We start from the raw sequence: 18,854 nt of genomic DNA on the forward strand, positions 1-18,854 counted from the left end.
ATTCAGCGAGAAAACAAATTTTCGGGATTTGAAAAATTTTACTTTGAGCACTTGAAACAGACTTTCTGTCACTGAGAGAGAAAAATGGTTGACACGCAAATGCAATTCCGTTGGTACCTAGAGGACACTAAGAGACATCTGTGATTGATATTACAGGTTTTTAGCAGAAAGCATTTTAAAGTTAGGCCCGCGACAAAATTTCAGCAGTGTCACGAATAGTCCCGGTCTCCCCTACTCTATAAAATTACATGTACATCTTATACACTTTTTAAGCAGAAATCGGTAATCCCTTCACCGATCCTTGCTAAATTCAACACCAACCTACCTTTAATGATACTCTATTTATAAAAAAAAATTAAGCTCGATATCTCAAAATTTGCGGAAATTAGAGCACTCACGTAGATTTTTTTAAACAGAAATCGGTAACCCCTTTATTATTAGCAATTTTTATTAATTCTATTATATTCTTCAGTTTTTTCTACCCCTATTTTATATATAATTCTTTAAAATTTGGTTAATTAGTTCTTGAGTTATAGAAATTTCGGTAAATTTGGCACACACATACATACATACATACGGACATTTTTTAAAATTACGATTTTCCAACGTTTTCGAACATAAGGAACACATTGGCATCGAAAACTAAAAAAACAATTTTTTCTTCGGTCTTTTTTACTCCTATTTCATATATAATACTTTAAAATTCGGTTGATTAGGCCTAGCTATGCGATCAAAGGTCCATATACGAAGTTTATGAAAACAAAGCTTCCTCTATGAGGAAGCAATAGTCAAGAATGTAAACAACGTATAGCGAAGAAAGTCTCAAGGCGCCTAGGGTGCTCACTGAGCCAGTTAGCTGTACTGTAAGCAGTTCGAAGGCAATAATATCGTAAATTCGCATTTGGTCATTTGACCTTCGGCGACCTTGGATCATAGCGCGTTGAACTCGTAATAAGAAAGGTTACAAACGTAGGTGTTTACAAAATTATGCTGCCATTTAAAAAAATTAAGTTGACCTTTATTTGAACTTGACGCCTCCCAAGGTCAATCTTTTTGTTATCAAAATTTGTCCGTCTCGAAACGATACAACCTAAAAAAAAAATCGGACCGTGATATTTTATTTAGTTATCGAGATATTCGACCTGTTACGTTTGAATTTAACACCCTGTATAGTATTTTTAAGCTAACATATAATTTCTCATTAATTAATGAAAATAAAACTTTATTTTTAATATAAATATGTTTTTATTTTTAATCTTTGTTGGAATTAAAATTGATGAGTTCAGATATAGAACATGCTCGTATTTAAGCATTAATATTTTGCAAAATGTTTAAAAATAACAGAAATTTTTATGTTATTTCGTGCATATCTAAAATTAGGAAAAATGGACGATTTCAACAAAGAAGATTAATATCTATTTTTGTGTTTAAGAACATACCTTTTCTGATATAAATACTTCTTCGTCATGAAATACAGCTCCCATCCATCTACTATCTCCTGCTATGTCTTTTGAAGAAAAAAATGACACAACTCCTTCCGTAGATAGTGCCTTAGATGGATCAATTTTCAAGATTTTTGCGTGCGCTCTAGTAGAGAGAACCAATGCTAAGTACAGTTCATTTGCAAATTTGGGCATGTCGTCACAATATATCGCTTCTCCCGTTGCTTGCTTAAATGCACTAACGTGTACAAGAGGACGTCCTATTAGATCATACGATTCTTGATTTTTAGGCACCTGTCAGAACAAAACATCATAATTTTATTGCATTTAAATAATAATTTGTAAGCATTCAGAATAAAATATTACCACTTGGTAATATTGTGAGCTTTTTGGTGCTTTATAATGGAAACAATCCGAAGCGCTTTCTAATTCCTTTGATATATATTCGACATCCAAAACGTTTTTCGATAATTCCTTGGAGATGTGCATAAATCCTTTAAAAAATAAACTAAAAAAAATATAATGTGAGTTATTTGCAGTATGCTTTGTTATTAATTTATCTCTTAATTATTAACGTATTCTAATATCGAACCTGAGAGTGAGAGATCGACGGTATTTAATCATTCCTCCTGGTGCATTATCTGCTAATGGTAGTTCCTCAAGTAAGGAATCATAAACCTCCTCAAAAATCGATTTATTCCATTTTCTGAAATTACAGTGTTCGATAAAACTAATTTTTTTCAAAGTCATGAAAAAAAGGACATTTTCCTCGATTTCTGTGCTAAATATTTTCTGATAAAACTCAGCTTCCGAAATGTTCTATTTTATCAAATCTTTGAGATATTTGAAATTAAAAATGTTAAAACCGGCTATTTTAACATGTAGTTATGTTGTAAGTCGAAAGAGAGTCGAGCGAGAAGTATCGTATCGATATTTCGAAAGTCGCAGCGAGCGACGAGCGGAAGGTAGAGAGTAGAGAAGATGGCGGAAGGAGGTCGCGCTTGTAACGGTGTGCAATAAAAATTGTTCTGACAATATTCCGTCTCTAATTGACTCTCCACAGTTATGTATGTAAATATTGAAAAAGTTGTGTTCCATTTGAAATTAATAATAAATATTTAAAACGTTCAGTTAACAAAAAGAATAAAATCCTTCCAAGAATAAAGTTTTTTGGTACAGTCAATTATATCAATTTATCTTTTTATTAAAAAATCCTTAACAAGTTTTTATATTATCTATTCCTCATTCATTTGTCCTCTTAAGGATGTTCTGGCTATACAATCTCAAACAAAAGTTACTTCAATTTATAATTAAGTAAAATTGTATGCTTTTGTGAGTTAAAACATGCACCATATGTACTCGTACCGTGTAAAGGAATTAAATAATGCTAGTTAATGTGATATTTGGCACTACTGTACATTTTGCAAATTTTGTAATTGTCAGCAAAAAATTTTTGGACGTGAATTTTACCTGAAACAAATTGTAAGAAACAACAAAACGTTACGTATATTAGTAATATTTTATGTATACAAACATTGAATAATACTTAAAAACGCATAAGATGTGTAAAAAATGATTGACATTATGAGTGACATCATGATGAAAATCATTGACATCCCATACAGCACAAAATATTTTTTAAATATTTTTTAGGAAAATTATAATAATTCACAAAAATATTTTTAAAATGTTTCTATGTCCGCCAGATCATGTCAGAAAAATATTTTCAAAAATATTTTTATAAGATTGCAAATAAATATATTCAATAGGGGAGACCGGGGCAAACTCGACACCGGGGCAAACTTGACACTAGGCTTTTTGCCAATTTAAATCTATCGTAAAAACTTGCCTTTCCTACTGTAAATGCGTCTTTATGTTTTACTATTATCAACGGTATTTGGTGACATTCTGAGTTATGGTGTAATTTTTAGCGCAACATAACCGTTTTGATGGTGAAAGGTAATTGGTCTTATCTCTCGAAAATTTCTACTCTTTCATCTACTCTTTACTCTTGCGAATCTAACGGTAAGTGATTTTGATGGGAAATTCGATGCTTTATACGAATCCGATAATAGTTTTTGCATATTTTCCAAATTTTTATATTTTTGGAGTAACAAAAGTGAAAAACGACGTTCGGGGCAAGGTCGACACCACGCCGTTTTATCGGCTCCCAATAACAAACGATGCTTATCATGCAGCTATATGGCCCATGACAAATGCGTGTGCACGTCTAATCGCGAATTTACTTGCATAAATTGTTTTTCAGACATGAGTTTAGGTGAAAATAATTGAATGTTCAACAATTTTTGTTTTCATTATTTCCAATGATTGTTTTACTTAATTCCGAATTTTTGTACTTTCTAAATACACGATAAACAATGTATGTTTAGTTTCAAACAAAAAAAATAAGTTCCAGATCAAATTGTGTCGATCAAGCAAAGTGTCGAGTTTGCCCCGGCATTTTTCAATTTGAAAATTTGTCTTTGCGTCACTTTTGCTTTCTTGGGAGCAAAACTAAGCGACGTACAGCAAAATTTCCTTAAGCGATTTTGTACCTGAAGGAACACTCTTTAAATGTGTACCATTAAATTTGCTTGAAAATTTTAATTAATTGTTGAAAATTGCTTTTGAAAAAATTGTGTCGAGTTTGCCCCGGTCTTTCCTAATATTTGTAAAATCTTTTAGAAATATTACTTTAAAAAATAAAATATGTTTAACCCAATCAGCAATAATTGTGTTTCATGTTTGAAAAAATTTTTTTAATATCTGTAAAATATAGGTGCATCTTGATATTTGAAATATATACATATCTTGCGAATGTCATAATTTTGCTTCGCCAGAGACCTGCTTATATTAGCCCTCGATTGAAATTTATTTACGAGTTAGTCTTACCATTATGCGCCGCCTAGCGGCGTCGTTCCAAACTAGCACGGAAAGATGCGCTACTATGCATTTTTTAATTAAGAATATTTCATAATATTTCAAAAATATTTGAGAAAAGATTATAGAACCAATAATAAATTAAAAATAATTTTAAATATTTTGGATCGAGGTTATAAAACAATGAATATGTAGATTTAAATTAATATTTCAAAAATATATTTCAAATATTTAATAAAATATTGTCTGGGTGATAAAGAAATACATTTTTATAAATATTTTTAAAAGATTCTTAAAATATTCTTAAAAATGTTATTACAAAAAAATTTTTAATTATTTTAAAATATTCAGAAATATTTTTTGAAAACATTTTGTGCTGTATGGGATAATATTTACCTTTCTAGCCTTATTCTAGCCATAACCTTCTAGCCATAACCTATTTTTGGAAGTTTGCATTGCTTGTTTATTAATAACTCGAGAACGCGTTAGTGAATCGATATCAACTTTTTTAAAAACGTTGCTCGTTGTGAGTATTTTATTTAATCACAAACAAAGTTTCAGAATATTGTCAATGGTGCTTCCTTATAATTTTGTTTATATAATTGGGAATATATGCCGCTGCTATTCTCCATAAGAACTCATGCAAAATTAAAAGTTAAATAACTCGTGAACCGGTTAGAGAATCGATTTCAGGTTTTGCACACATGTTTGGATAATAAATAGAAACAATATATTAAATTTTGAGAATATTGTCAATGTTAGAAAGTTAGCACCAGAACATCCTTAACGTCTTAATCTATTTTTTATTCAGTTATTATAATTATATAACTGCCTAAGTTTAACATCTATCATAATTCTTCCATCGCTATAAGAATCATATTAAAATATCATACAATTGACATCCTGTATTTTATACTTATTTACATAGTTGCACATCTTATATGTATATCTAAAATGTATTTTTTAGAGATTTTTAAAGTTGTATATATTAGCTTTATTTATTTATCAAAATTGTTAATATCCTGGATTCACTCATCTTTCAAAATCATTTTAGTCTCTTCTTTTTTAGAAATTATTAAAATATATATTTTTTGTAACTTTCTTTTCCCTTCCTTCGGTCTTTATATCTTTCCTACATTTTTCTTTTATTCTTCTCTAAAATTCTTTAAAAAAATTGTGAATTTAGAATTTTTTTCTTTAGTATATTCTTTAGATATAATATTCTTAAATCTATTTTATTACTGCAATATGTACAGATATCTAATTATACCTTTTTTGTTGACTATTGTTATATCTTTTAGAACAAAGTAATTTATTCCAGTTTCAATAAAATATTTCTTAATGGAGAATTATAGACATTAGGAGCATCCAGGAGCACAACCGCTCACTGAGCGGCTAAGTAGCAATTAAGTGCATGTGATTGGTTGGATCCAAAGGTAAGAACCACAGTCTATTGCTACTTAAGGTGCGTTCCACTTAACGCTCACAACGCTCGCGAGCATCATTTCGTTCTTATTTAACATTTGACAAACAACAATGATGAAATGATTCCACCTCTATGAAGCTAGCCGACAGAAATTACTAAAGGCCATTACACGTAACAAAGTTTTAGTTTTAATCGTAAGGCCGTAAGAAAATAGACCAATCACACTCGATTATTCTTCAAGCGCGAGGAGAATAATCGACTGTGATTGGTCTATTTTCTTACGGCCTTACGATTATGACTAAAACTTTGTTACGTGCAATGGCCTTAAATTTGATAATTTTTAATTTTTCTAATGCCCGTTCTAGACCTGAGGATGATCCTACTCGCGGCTCATCCGACTACGGTCGTCCGTCTACACTGCACAATTTTAAGTTGTTTTAGGTTGGTAAGATTGAAAGCTAACTTTAGTATGATTGTTACCCGTCTACACTACTAGGATGAGCCACAAGTAGGATCATCCTCCGGTCTAGATAGGGCCTGATAGGGCATAAGTATCCCAGCCACTAGATGGCGCCAGACTAGCAATAGCTATACGCGATTGGGTTGGTACGATTGAAAGCTAATTTCAGTATGATTTTTATCCGTCTACACTACTCACTAGGATGAGCCGCGAGTAGGATCATCCTCAGGTCTAGAACGGGCACTAGGATGAGCCACAAAGTAGGATCATCCTGGTCTAAAATGGGCATTACCGCGCCTATCAGTACTCCTGCAGGCTTACGCTCGGTCTATCTCTTCTAAGTCTATGGATTAGAGGAACTCTAAAGTATAATGCCCTGTCTAGACCAGAGGATGATCCTACTTGTGGATGATCCTACTTGTGGCTTATCCTAGTGAGTAGTGTACACTTGGGGTACATTTCGTTTCACGCACGATGTGCATAATGCATCATTTATCCTTGTTCTTCACCGAATGTTAAACATGGATAAATGATGCATCATGTGTGAAACGGAATGCATCCTAAGATGAGCCACAAGTAGGATCATCCTCTGGTCTAGACAGAGCATAACTATACCCAGTAGCGACAGTGAGCGTCGGCACCATCGACATAGTATGGACTACCAGGGTTGCAAATAATTAAATCAATTTTTAATCTAATTCACGAATAAATTATAACTCAATTTTAAATTATTAATTATACTAAGCTTTAATTCACAAATCAATTTTGATTCGTGAATTGCACAGGCTTTAATTCACAAATCAATATTAATTTGTGAATTGAAACTAAAGTAAACCATAATTACATATTGAATTATTGTATATACAGGGTGGCCCATTTTAAAAGATGCAGGCAAATATCTCGAAAAATATGAAACATACGGAAAAACGTTTCAGAGAAAAGTTGTTTGGTTCGAAGGGGGACATAAGATGGTGTCATTGGTTTGACCTCGGATAGTCGTTTAAAGCTCACGTAAACGACACCTTTAATTTCTTAAATGGAAACCCCTATTTTTCAATGCATATTCTTGTAGCTAATTTTGATAGCTTTTCAAAACACTATAATAAAGTATTTTTTCGTTAAGAACTTTTGGAATTATGAGGCTTGAAAGTTCTAGTATTTTGACATAAAATACAAAATATCTTGTAAAACATTAAGTTTTCGGTAATGTTACCTTAATACTTTTATGCACAGAATAATGAGACGAATCAATTGGTATGAAAAAAAGGCATAGTTCCTTTAAGAAAAAATATGTAATTTGCAACACGCATCTGCATACTTTTTCTTAAAAGCAACTATGTCTTTTTTTCATACCAATTGATTCGTCTCATTATTCTGTGCATAAAAGTATTAAGGTAACATTACCGAAAACTTAATGTTTTACAAGATATTTTGTATTTTATGTCAAAATACTAGAACTTTCAAGCCTCATAATTCCAAAAGTTCTTAACGAAAAAATACTTTATTATAGTGTTTTGAAAAGCTCTCAAGATTAGCTACAAGAATATGCATTGAAAAATAGGGGTTTCCATTTAAGAAATTAAAGGTGTCGTTTACGTGAGCTTTAAACGACCATCCGAGGTCAAACCAATGACACCATCTTATGTCCCCCTTCGAACCAAACAACTTTTGTCTGAAACGTTTTTCCGTATGTTTCATATTTTTCGAGATATGTGCCTGCATCTTTTAAAATGGGCCACCCTGTATATCACCTCTAATTAAAAATTCAGATTTAAATTATTAATTAAAAGGCCCCTCTAATTCAAAACTTATAATTAAAGTAAAAAATATATAATTTTTCGATGTCTACATGGTCCAAGTCTCCGATGACGGCCCAGGCAGTGCGCTACGTAGGTAGTTTCTGTGTCTAGGTGTTCCAATTCCTCGAATTCGATGTCTACGTGTTGTAGGTTGCCGATGACCTTTTTTGAAATTAATACAAACATTTATTTTATATTACAAATTTATTACTATTCTTTTAGAAGAAAAGGGATCATGCTTCTGGACGGTCAAAGGAGTCAGACAGGGATGCCCGCTGAGCGCTATGTTCTTCATTCTATTGCTGGCAGACTTAGAGGAAACAATGAGGAGGGGGCAAGATGGAGGCGTGGTAGTAGGGAGAATAAAATTTTGGACGTTAGCATACGCAGACGATATAGTAGCTATAGCAGAGGGCGAAGAGGGGATGAAGAAGATGATGAAAAGACTGGAGAAATATTTCGACAGAAAAAAGCTGAGCGTGAATGTAGGGAAAACAAAGGTAATGAGATTCAGGAAGGGAGGAGGTAAAATGAAGAAAATGGAATGGAAATGGAAGGGAGAAGAAATAGAGGAGGTAAAGGAATTCTGCTATCTAGGATACACATTCCAAAAGAACGGAGGGCAGGAGGCGCATATAAACGAAAGAGTAAGGAAAGCTACCATAGGAATGAGACAGGTCTGAGGAATAGGAAAAAAGTTATTTGGAGGAGACTGGATAAGAAGGATTAAGTTATACGATTCGCTGGTAGCAAGCATAGCTTTATACGGAGCAGAAGTGTGGGGATGGAAAGAGAGAGAGAAAATAGAAAGAATGTACGAAAGGTATATAAGGTGGACATTGGGCCTAGACTGGAGCACACCCGGATACATGATAAGGGAAGAAACCAAGAGGGACAGAATGAGAGTAAGTGCTGGTAAAAGGGCGATGAAATGCGAGGAAAAACTGGAAAGGGGAGAGGGAAAGGAGATTGCAAAAGAATGCTGGAAAGAAATAAAAGGGAATGTCAGGAAGGAAAAGGCAAAATGGGAAGAGGAGAGAAGGAGCTTCTATGAAAAAAGAGGATATGCAACTGAGGAGATAGAAAGGAAAAGAGGAGATGGCTGGAGCAGTATAGAGGAGCTAACAAGAAGAGACAAAGACATTCAGAGTCAAGAGAGAGATGAAAGGGTAAGAGAGTCTATATATAGATATAACAGGTGGTACAGGGAGATAGCAGAAATCAGAAGGTCAGAATACCTAGAGAAAAAAGGGAAAGGGAAAGCCATGATCAGGATAGCGAGATTTAGGCTAGGTAATGAGATGAGAGGTGGAAGATATTGGGAACCAATAGAGAAAAGAAGCTGTAGAATATGTGGTGCAGAACCAGAGACATGAGAGCATGTGTTAGAGTGGTGCACAAGAGGAGAGGAGGAAGAGAAACCAGAAGGAATTGGAGAGAAAATCATAAGGATACTGAATAGTAAAGGAGAGGGAGAGAAATGGATGGCAGAGCTGGAGAAAAGAAGAAGGCAGGCCAATGCAGCGGTAAGTTAGTCAGAAAGATTAGAGAATAATACAGATGATTTTTGTTGAGGAGGATAAGTGGAAGGTATTGGATGCAAGGAGAAAGGAAGAGAGCGGATTGAGGGTGAAAATGGACGAGGACAAATCGGTGGAAACGAGGTTAAGAGAAAGAGAGGAGAAAGAAAGGAGAAAAGAGAGGAGAGGAGAAGGAAGCGGGAGGCCAAAGAGGACCGCGGAGGAAGAGAGAGCGAAAAGAATGGAGGAGAATCTTCTTATGGATACGGACGAGGACGAAGCAGATAGGAAGAAAAAAGAATAGGAGGAATTTAGGATGGAAAGGAGAGATGAAGGGAGATAAGGAGAGAAGCGTTACGGGAGAGGAAGGGGAGAAGGAGAAGGAGGTAAGATGTAAGAAGACGGTAAGAATAATCTTAATACAGTTATTTTCAGAGTGAAGGTAGAATAAGAAAGAAGAAAGGCGTCGAACACGAGGAGGGAGAGAGCCGGAAAGAAAAGGGAAGAGCAGCGACAGAAAGGAGGAAGTCAGAGGGGTGCGGAATTAAAGGAAGCTGAAGGAGATGACCAGAAGGGTGCCGGATGGAAGACGAAGGGAAGGGAAATGAGATGTGAGGTCGCTCAATGACCAGGTCGGGGAAATAAGAAATAAGAGAAATTATACTGTACATATAAAATGTATGTGATTAATGATTGAATGTATAATGTGATTAATGATTGAATGTATAATGTATATGATTTTACTTAAGTTTGCTTGTAAAGGTTTTTGGGGACGTTTTTACTGAAAAAAAAACGCCTTTCCAACCCCGGAAGGGGAGAGAAATAAAGATGATTGATTGATTGATATTACTATTCTTTTATTACAGTTATGGAGAGGAAGGTGAGGAAGTAGACGTTTAAAAAAATAATTAACATCCAAATTTATCTATAAATTTTTATTTTCTTATATGGCTTATTTATAAATATTTGTTTTTTGCATTTGCCTTGTATAATACCCGTTTTTCAAATTGTAAATCTGATAATTTATTAAAAATAGATTCTCTATTTTTCTATTAAAAATAGAGAATTTCTAAAAATAGAGTCTTCTTCCCAATCTTCCTCTCCATGACTATAATAAAAGAATAATAATAAATTTGTAATATAAAATAAATGTTTGTATTAATTTCAAAAAAGGTCATCGGCAATCTACAACACGTAGACATCGAATTCGAGGAATTAGAACATTTAGACACCGAAAACTACGGAGCGCACTGCCTAGGTGCCGTCATCGGCGACTTGGATCACGTAGACATCGAAAAATTTTATATTTTTTACTTTAATTGTAAGTTTTGAATTAGTGGGGCCATTTAATTAATAATTTAAATCTGAATTTTTAATTAGAGGTGATATATATACAATAATTCAATATGTAATTATGGTTTACTTTAGTTTCAATTCACAAATTAATATTGATTTGTGAATTAAAGCTTGTGCAATTTACGAATCAAATTTTAATTATGAATTAAAGTCGGTGCAATTCACAAATTAGAATTGATTTTGTTAATTATACCAGCTTTAAATCACAAATCAAATTTTAATTATGAATTAAAGCTGGTGCAATTCATAAATCAAAATTTATTTGTGAATTAAGGATGTATGGATAACATCTCAAAGCATTACCAAAAATCTAAAAATTTCATAGATTGTTCTATTATTACGTCTAAGTATCTGTGTAAAATTTCAGCACAATTCTCTTACTGGTTTAAAAGTTATTGTAATTAAGGATGTATTGGAGGTATTTCAAATATATTCAGAAAGTGCTGTAAATTGTTTCTAAATTAAATTTAAAATACTCTGTAAAATTTTGAAGTTATTTAAGAGTTATTTAAGTTTAAAGTTGATAAAATTAACATTATCCCTTATAAAGAATCGACATTTTTGCTGTGTGTGTAAATATAAATAAAATATAAATAAACCATTAAGATATTTCTTAAACTTTTTTTATATGTAAAACATACATCATTGATATTGTATTTTAAGTTTCAAAATTTTTTGCAACAAAACAATTTTTTAATTGTTTAAACAATACTAATTATTTAAATAACAAAAAATCATACTCAAACTGTTAACGGTATTCCCTTCTAACATATAAAAAATTTTGAGTTGTTTGACATACATGCAAAGTTTTCTTTTATTGAAAATTTAACTTTTAGCAAGGACTGTACGACCTATACATCCTTAAAGCCTGTGTAATTCATAAATCAAAATTGATTTGTGAATTAAAGCCTGTGTAATTCACAAATCAAATTTTAATTATGAAATAAAAAGCCAGTGCAATTCACAAATTAAAATTGATTTTGTTAATTATACCAGCTTTAAATCACGAATCAAAGAGTGACCCCAAAATCGCACGTTTTTAGCCTATTTTGGTGGCTCTCGAAATTCGAATGGAATTGTATGCTAAACGATGCTATATGATGGGACATTAATCTCAAAAAAATTTAAAGTTGAGCATAGGGCTAGTTTTGGAGATACGAGGGGTCAAAGTGGCCAAATTCCCAATATTGTTCAAGTACAATAGACACAAAAAGGAAGTTAAAACTTCTTTGATAATAGTGGTATTTTGAATAGAATTAGTCCGAAAGGTTCTCTGACCACTGTACTAAAAATTCACCCCTTCCATCCTTGTTGCTTAATTTTTTAAAGGGGTAAAACTACCCTCAAAAAAAGTTTTTGCCGAATTTCTGGAAAACGGATAGAGAAATGAAAAAATGTTTCGAATGGAAGTTGTTTGTCTAGGAATTCTGCACAAAACAGTCTCTTTTATTTTTTTCGTAGGACTCACCCTTTGGCCGGAAACCGCACCTAAAGAAAGATAATTTTTGAAAATAAAGGGAATTTTCTCTTAAGAAACTATCATCACAAAAATAAGTGTCGATATTTTAAGATATAATTGTAGAAGGATTTTAGTTATTTTAAGTACTGCGTTATCTTAAGTATCTTGATATAAGACACTTTAAATATCACATGCGATGTAAATATCACACTTCGCAATACTTAAGATAACTGAAATCTTTCTACAATTATTGTATATCTTAAATAAGTGTTCGATTTCGCTCGATAAAGCAATAGCTGAATAATAGAAACGGCCAAATTACGAGCAATTAATAGGTGTATATTTATTAAAACCACTTTGACAACGTATGTGTTCGCAATATAAAAAAACCAACGTTAACGTTTCGGCCTTACTTGGCCTTCTTCAGAACAAGCCGCATAATTCCAACTTAATCGCTCCTCAGAATTTAACGCATCAAATCATATTAAAAGAACGGAGAATTCGCAACCGTCGCAATATGTAAGAGTCAAAACCTCAAGTGTTCGTCAAATGTATGTTCTCGGTCGTCTCCTTCGCTGCAAAAACGACGCCACTGTCCGTGATGTCCCTGCATACGCGAATCTTTATGTCACCCGACCGTCTTAATGGTAACTGAACACAGTATAAAATAACGATAAGAGATGCGAATTGGTTATGTAAAAATTTTTGTCAACCAGAACACTCACATAAGACGTCGGTACAGCGAAGGATACGGAGACTTCCTTCCATCGTCTCACCGTATGTGTGATCACCGCGAGAGATTACATACGACTGAGGCAATGCTCGCTTCGAAAGGACACGGAAACTTATAGTCATTGTTATTATTTCATTTGAGATAAGACTTTCAGAACATCAAAGTAGGCATCGTTCAATAACTCTGTGTCCTTGTTCAAATTTATGCCGTTTACCTGTTCTTTTATATGTATCATCTCGGCCGTTAATCTTTTTTTATAATTATGTTCGATTTCCAAAATGCGAGCATTGTCCCAATCAAATGTATGATCGAATTTCACGCTATGTTCAGAGACAACAGTATGTTTTGTTTTATCTAATCTAACATTACTTTTATGTTCCTTTAGTCTCGTTTGGAGTTGCCTCTTTGTCTGACCGACATAAGAAGCATCACAATTTTTGCAATCGATCTTATAAATTACATCATTATTAGTGAGAAGGGCGTTCTTATCCTTATGAACCTTAATAATGCTGTTCAGTTTGTTCAAAATGCGGTATCCCACCAAATTCTCCGACTTATCTACTGCTGAGGCTATAGTTTTAGAAATAGAATTTAAATATGGAATGGCAATAAAACTTTTACTTTTTTGTAAACTTTTAGCATTATTATCTCTATTATTATTTCCATTATTATTTGTTAATTGTAATTTCCTCAATCTCATATTAATTCGAGAGAATATTAGGTCAATGGGATATCCATTACTTAGTAAAACATTGATGATAAAAATTAAATTCTTTTTAAAGAACCTCGGATGTGACAATAAAATGGCCCTGTCGACCAAGCTGTAAATTGTTCCAATTTTATGTTGGAGTGGATGATTGGAAAAGAAATTCAGTAGTCTACCCGAAAAGGTCTCTTTATGAAACCAATCTGTTATGATGGTGTCATTTTCTGTTATAAGCATCAGGTCTAAAAAACTAAGACGGCCCTTATCTTCGAACTCTATTGTGAATTTAAGCCTATCGTGGTAACTATTAAAATGTTCCAACACATCGATGACTTTATCGCTATGAATCTTCATGACGATGTCATCCACATATCGCCTATAAAACGACAAGGGAAGTCCAATGTGCCCATGACCCTTTCCTCCAAATCTTCCAAGACAATATTGGCCATTGTCGGAGACAAGGGAGAGCCCATCGGAGATCCAAAAGTCTGTTTGTAAATGACACCGTTAAATGTGAAAAAGGTGGAAGCCAACACAAATTCAACCGCATTCATAAACTCCCCACGTGATAAACTCGTTTTTGTTTTGATAAACTTCCACCTTTTCTTTATGCCCTCCATAACTAATTCTGATGGGACATTAGTAAACAGCGATACAGCGTCCAATGAAATCAAAATCTCAGAATCTTGCATCCTAATTTTCGATAGGTCTGCACACACTTCGAAGCTGTTATTGACGTGACTCTTTGGTTTAGGGAAACTGTCAGCTAGAATTTTTTGTAAAAAGGATGCTAGATTGTACAACGCCGTATTGACCGAAGAAACAATTATTCTAAACGGAACGTTCTTTTTATGTATCTTTGGAAGACCGTAGGCTTTAGGAAGAGTAGAATCACTAGAATGCAAGAAGAAATGTTGTTTTTTCGTGATGTACTTCCGATCCAACCACCTCTTTATCAGAGCATTTAATTCCCTTTCTATTTTGGCCGACGGATTTCTTTTAACTATTTCATAAGTGTCTTTGTCATTGAGCAACAGTTCCATTTTTCGTATGTATTCATTTTTGTCTAATGCCACCGTGACATTACCTTTATCCACTCTTGTAAAAATTACGTCCGGATTAGTTCTTTGAAATTGAATGGCGGAGTTATATCTATCGATGAGATTGTGTTCAATGGGAGTGGTAGGTTTTTTTTTGTAAAAACTTATGGAATTGAGGAATCGCCATATTCCGTATTCTAATTTGATTATCTATGGTGTATTTGCTACCATTACTTTCGAGATCTTTAATAAATTCATGTACCGCCTTCTTCCGATTGATAGAGATCGGTAAACTAAATTTGTCTCCAAGCTGTAATAAAGAAGAAACTTCAAATGGAATATCGGCATTTGAAAAATTCAAAAACCATTTATTATTAATGACTTCGAGCGGATTCGTATTCATAGTATTGAGGAAATGGAATGGCTCAATAGAAACATTTATGTCAGAACAAGAGTCAGAGAGTTCGAATTTTATCTTGTTAATTTTTTCATTTCCTATTTCAGTGCTACTACAAAAGAACTCTATCGGTTCACACCACCGGCACACGTTGTCAAAGTGGTTTTAATAAATATACACCTATTAATTGCTCGTAATTTGGCCGTTTCTATTATTCAGTATATCTTAAAATATCGACACTTCCCAGACAGCACCATGTCCAAAATCGGGACGTCTTTTCGACGTCTTTTAGACATCTTTTACCCATCTTTTAGTAAGACGTCTAAAAGATGTCTAAAAGACGTCTTTTAGACGTCTTATGTCCCGCTTTTGGACAAGTGTGCTGTATGGGTTATTTTTGTAATGATAGTTTCTTAAGAAGATTCCCTTTATTTTCAAAAATTATCTTTTTTCAGGCGCGGTTTCCGGCCAAAGAGTGAGTTGTACGAAAAAATAAAACAGACCATTTTTGTGCAGAATTCTTAGACAAACAACTTCCATTCGAAACATTTTTTCGTATCTCTCTCCGTTTTCTAGAAATTCAGCAAAAACTTCTTTTGGGGATAGTTTTACCCCTTTAAAAAATTAAGCAACAGGGGTAGACGGAGTGGATTTTTAGTACGGTGGTCAGAGAACCATTCGGACTAATTCTATTCAAAATACCACTATTATCAAAGAAGTTCTAACTTCCTTTTTGTGTCTATTGTACTTGGACCATATTGGGAATTTGGCTACTTTGACCCCGCATATCTCCAAAACTAGCCCTATGCTCAACTTTAAATTTTTAGCATACAATTCGATTCGAATTTCAAGGGCCACCAAAATAGGGTAAAAACATGCGAATTTGGGGTCACTCTTTGATTTGTGAATTATACCAGCTTCAAATTACGAATCAAATTTTAATTATGAATTAAAGTCTGTGTAATTCACAAATCAAAGTTAATTTGTGAATTAAAGCTTAGTATAATTATTAATTTAAAATTGATTTATGACTTATAAATGTTTTAATTACCAGTTTTGCAACTCTGTGGACTACTCGATTCCTTACATGAAAGCCTTCAAAAAATGTCCGGTAGAATTGACCTCTACCTCGTTCCCTCTTTGTCAATACGCTATTGGATAGAAAAAGACAGCTTGACCTCTACTAGAGTCCCTAGATTAGTAGAGAGACGCGAACTTTACCCCCACTTTGCTGCCGTCGCCATCTTGTGCTCGTACACCCGTACGATATTAATCTACTACGACGACTAGGACTGTACCCCACCTTGCCGCCGCTACTATTTAGCCCATGGTGCCTCTACTTTAGCCAGCGTAATCAGTGCTGTCTACTAAAGTAAGTATTTATTCTTCGTTGCAGTTCGATATCTGTATCGACATTACATTAATTTTTACGTAAGAAATGAAACAATAAAATGCATCGAACGTGACATTCTCGAATATTGAGAGACTTATTGCTCGTTCGAGGTTAGGCTCTTACCAAGCTTTACGCTTTTTAATAATTTTCTTCTATGCAGGGAGAAAGAGCAAGTTGTTTCGCTGTCATATCATCCTGCTAGTCCATTTCTGAATATGTGTGAGGTAAATTCTTTTTATCTCAAATCAATTACAAATGTCCACCAAACCTAGTACTGTTACTTGACCTTGATCTTTTTGCAGAGCTCCAATTTAAATCTCATCTCTGCTCCATCGTCTAAGGCGGAAATACAGTATCTCAAGTTCCAGACCAGAATAGTGGAAGAAAAATTAACAAATCTTCAAGAGCAGTGTTAGAGCGTAGAGTTATCTTTAAGAATTTTTATATTTCGAGAGATTTAAAGGCACCGCGATTAGGCGACATGTGTGCCGCTAGTGCCGTTGCAGCGATAGTTAGTAAGTGCGCGATTCCGCCGTTAGGCGAAGCTGCTGTGTGTGGCAGTTGCGATCGGACGAGGCTCTTGTACAGACGAAAGAACAGTAAAAGATTTCAGTAAAAAGTATACAGTCCACTTTAATCAAAGGAAACTCACTATCACGACGAATAAGTGCATTGCACAAGCTCTACCATCGAGAGCTATAACATTTTGGTCCTTCGAGCCGGATCTGGATCGAGGATTGAGAATTGTACAAAGGCTTGGGCGAGAAAGGACAACTCAAGGTATTGCGTCGAGCTAATACGAGACGCGTAGAGGCATCGAGTTCTGAGTGTCATTTTCGGGCCGCTATCGGGCAAACGATAAGTAACCGCAAAGCGCAGCCAATCTCGTTCATCTATAAAAGCCATTTTCGTTCGTCTGTAAAATTACGTGCGTAGTTAAGGCGCGTAAGCGAGAGGTTTGCCATTTTCATTGTACCGGATATCGCATGAGGCAGGACGTCGATCTGCCATTACGAGAGTCGATAAGTCGATAAGTAGATAAAAAGATCGCAATTCAATACGTAGTCGCACGCGGCGAATCATAACCTTGCCTCCGAGAGATCGTAGGTCGGCATAACAGAAGCAGGAGATGCACACAACAAGGCGGGTGCTGGAGCCCCTAGCATGAGATCGTTGAAGGGAAAACGAGCGCAGATAAAATCTCAATGCACAAGGTTTAGTTCGTATCTAGATGGATTAGACGTGCAAAATACGTCTATTGCCGAGCTGCGTGAACGGCTGCAGAAATTCAACGAGACGTGGGACAACTTCGACAGAATACAAACAGAGATTGAAGAAATAGATGTTAGTCCGGACGATGCAAGGAATCATGACGAAGAAAGACGTTCTTTTGAAGAGAGATACTTTGCTACTACGTCTGAGCTTGAAACGATAATCGAAAGTAAGATGGGATCAGCGGTGCACAACCTAAACCAGATTCCACGAAACTTGAGGGAAGGAACACCGGCTACTCAGGGAAGTATATTTACTAACGATCATTTAAAATTGCCTCGCGTCAATTTACCTACATTTTCGGGTACGTTCGAAGAATGGATTCTGTTAGAGTAAGTCAGACATATTTTTCTTTCTTGTTGTCTTGTGCGCATGCGCGCCACACACGGAGCTTCCGCCTACCGGCCTGCGTGCCGTGCGACAGTCAGTCGCTCACATACTAAGCCACGAGTTGGATGTGCTAATAAAAATTATTCTCTTTGTTAACATCAGAAATCCTGCGTATTTACTGTGTTTTCCCTCGACTCCTTATCTCATCTAGAAATACAACTGGTGGACTCCAACAGGTTATGGGCCCAGTGGCGTAGTATTTCGGAGATTGTCGAGAGAAAGGTTGAGCGGAAGCGAGAACCGGTACGCGTCGCGTGGTCGCGAGGAGGCGGCCATTGTGTGTGCAAGACAGTTTTTCCCGCGGAATTCGTGAACGAGTTAAGGAACGCGAATCGTGAAAAATGTCGAGTGAATTATCGGCGAGGCATGTCCAGAGGTTCGACGGAACGAACTTTCTCGGCTGGAAGTTCCAAGTTACGCAGATCTTCTCAGCGAACGACGTACTGGACGTCGTGAACGGGGATCGAGTAGAGCCGCGTGACCGAGCGTCGGCGGAAGGAAAAACGTGGGTCAAAGACAACGCGAAAGCCATGTTTTTCATCTCGTCGTCGATGGAATATTCCCAGCTCGAGCCTCTTCTG

General features: G+C 34.9%; 1 protein-coding gene across 2 annotated transcripts in view; it reads right to left on the reverse strand.

Moving 5' to 3' along the window:
• LOC139783289 (xanthine dehydrogenase-like) overlaps positions 1–18,854 on the reverse strand; it is an 81,188-nt gene that overhangs the window by 11,812 nt on the left and 50,522 nt on the right. For both annotated transcript variants that reach the window (XM_071722446.1, XM_071722445.1), the window contains exons 2-4: positions 2,035–2,148; positions 1,809–1,950; positions 1,440–1,736 (exon numbers count right to left, since the gene is read on the reverse strand). In XM_071722446.1, coding sequence (XP_071578547.1) covers positions 1,440–1,736; positions 1,809–1,950; positions 2,035–2,148 — 553 coding nt within the window. The remainder of the gene's footprint in view (positions 1–1,439; positions 1,737–1,808; positions 1,951–2,034; positions 2,149–18,854) is intronic.

The sequence above is a fragment of the Temnothorax nylanderi genome, unplaced genomic scaffold, assembly GCF_030848795.1.
Source record: "Temnothorax nylanderi isolate EJ_2023f unplaced genomic scaffold, tnyl_v1.0 TNYL_tig0486_pilon, whole genome shotgun sequence".
NCBI lineage: Eukaryota > Metazoa > Arthropoda > Insecta > Hymenoptera > Formicidae > Temnothorax > Temnothorax nylanderi.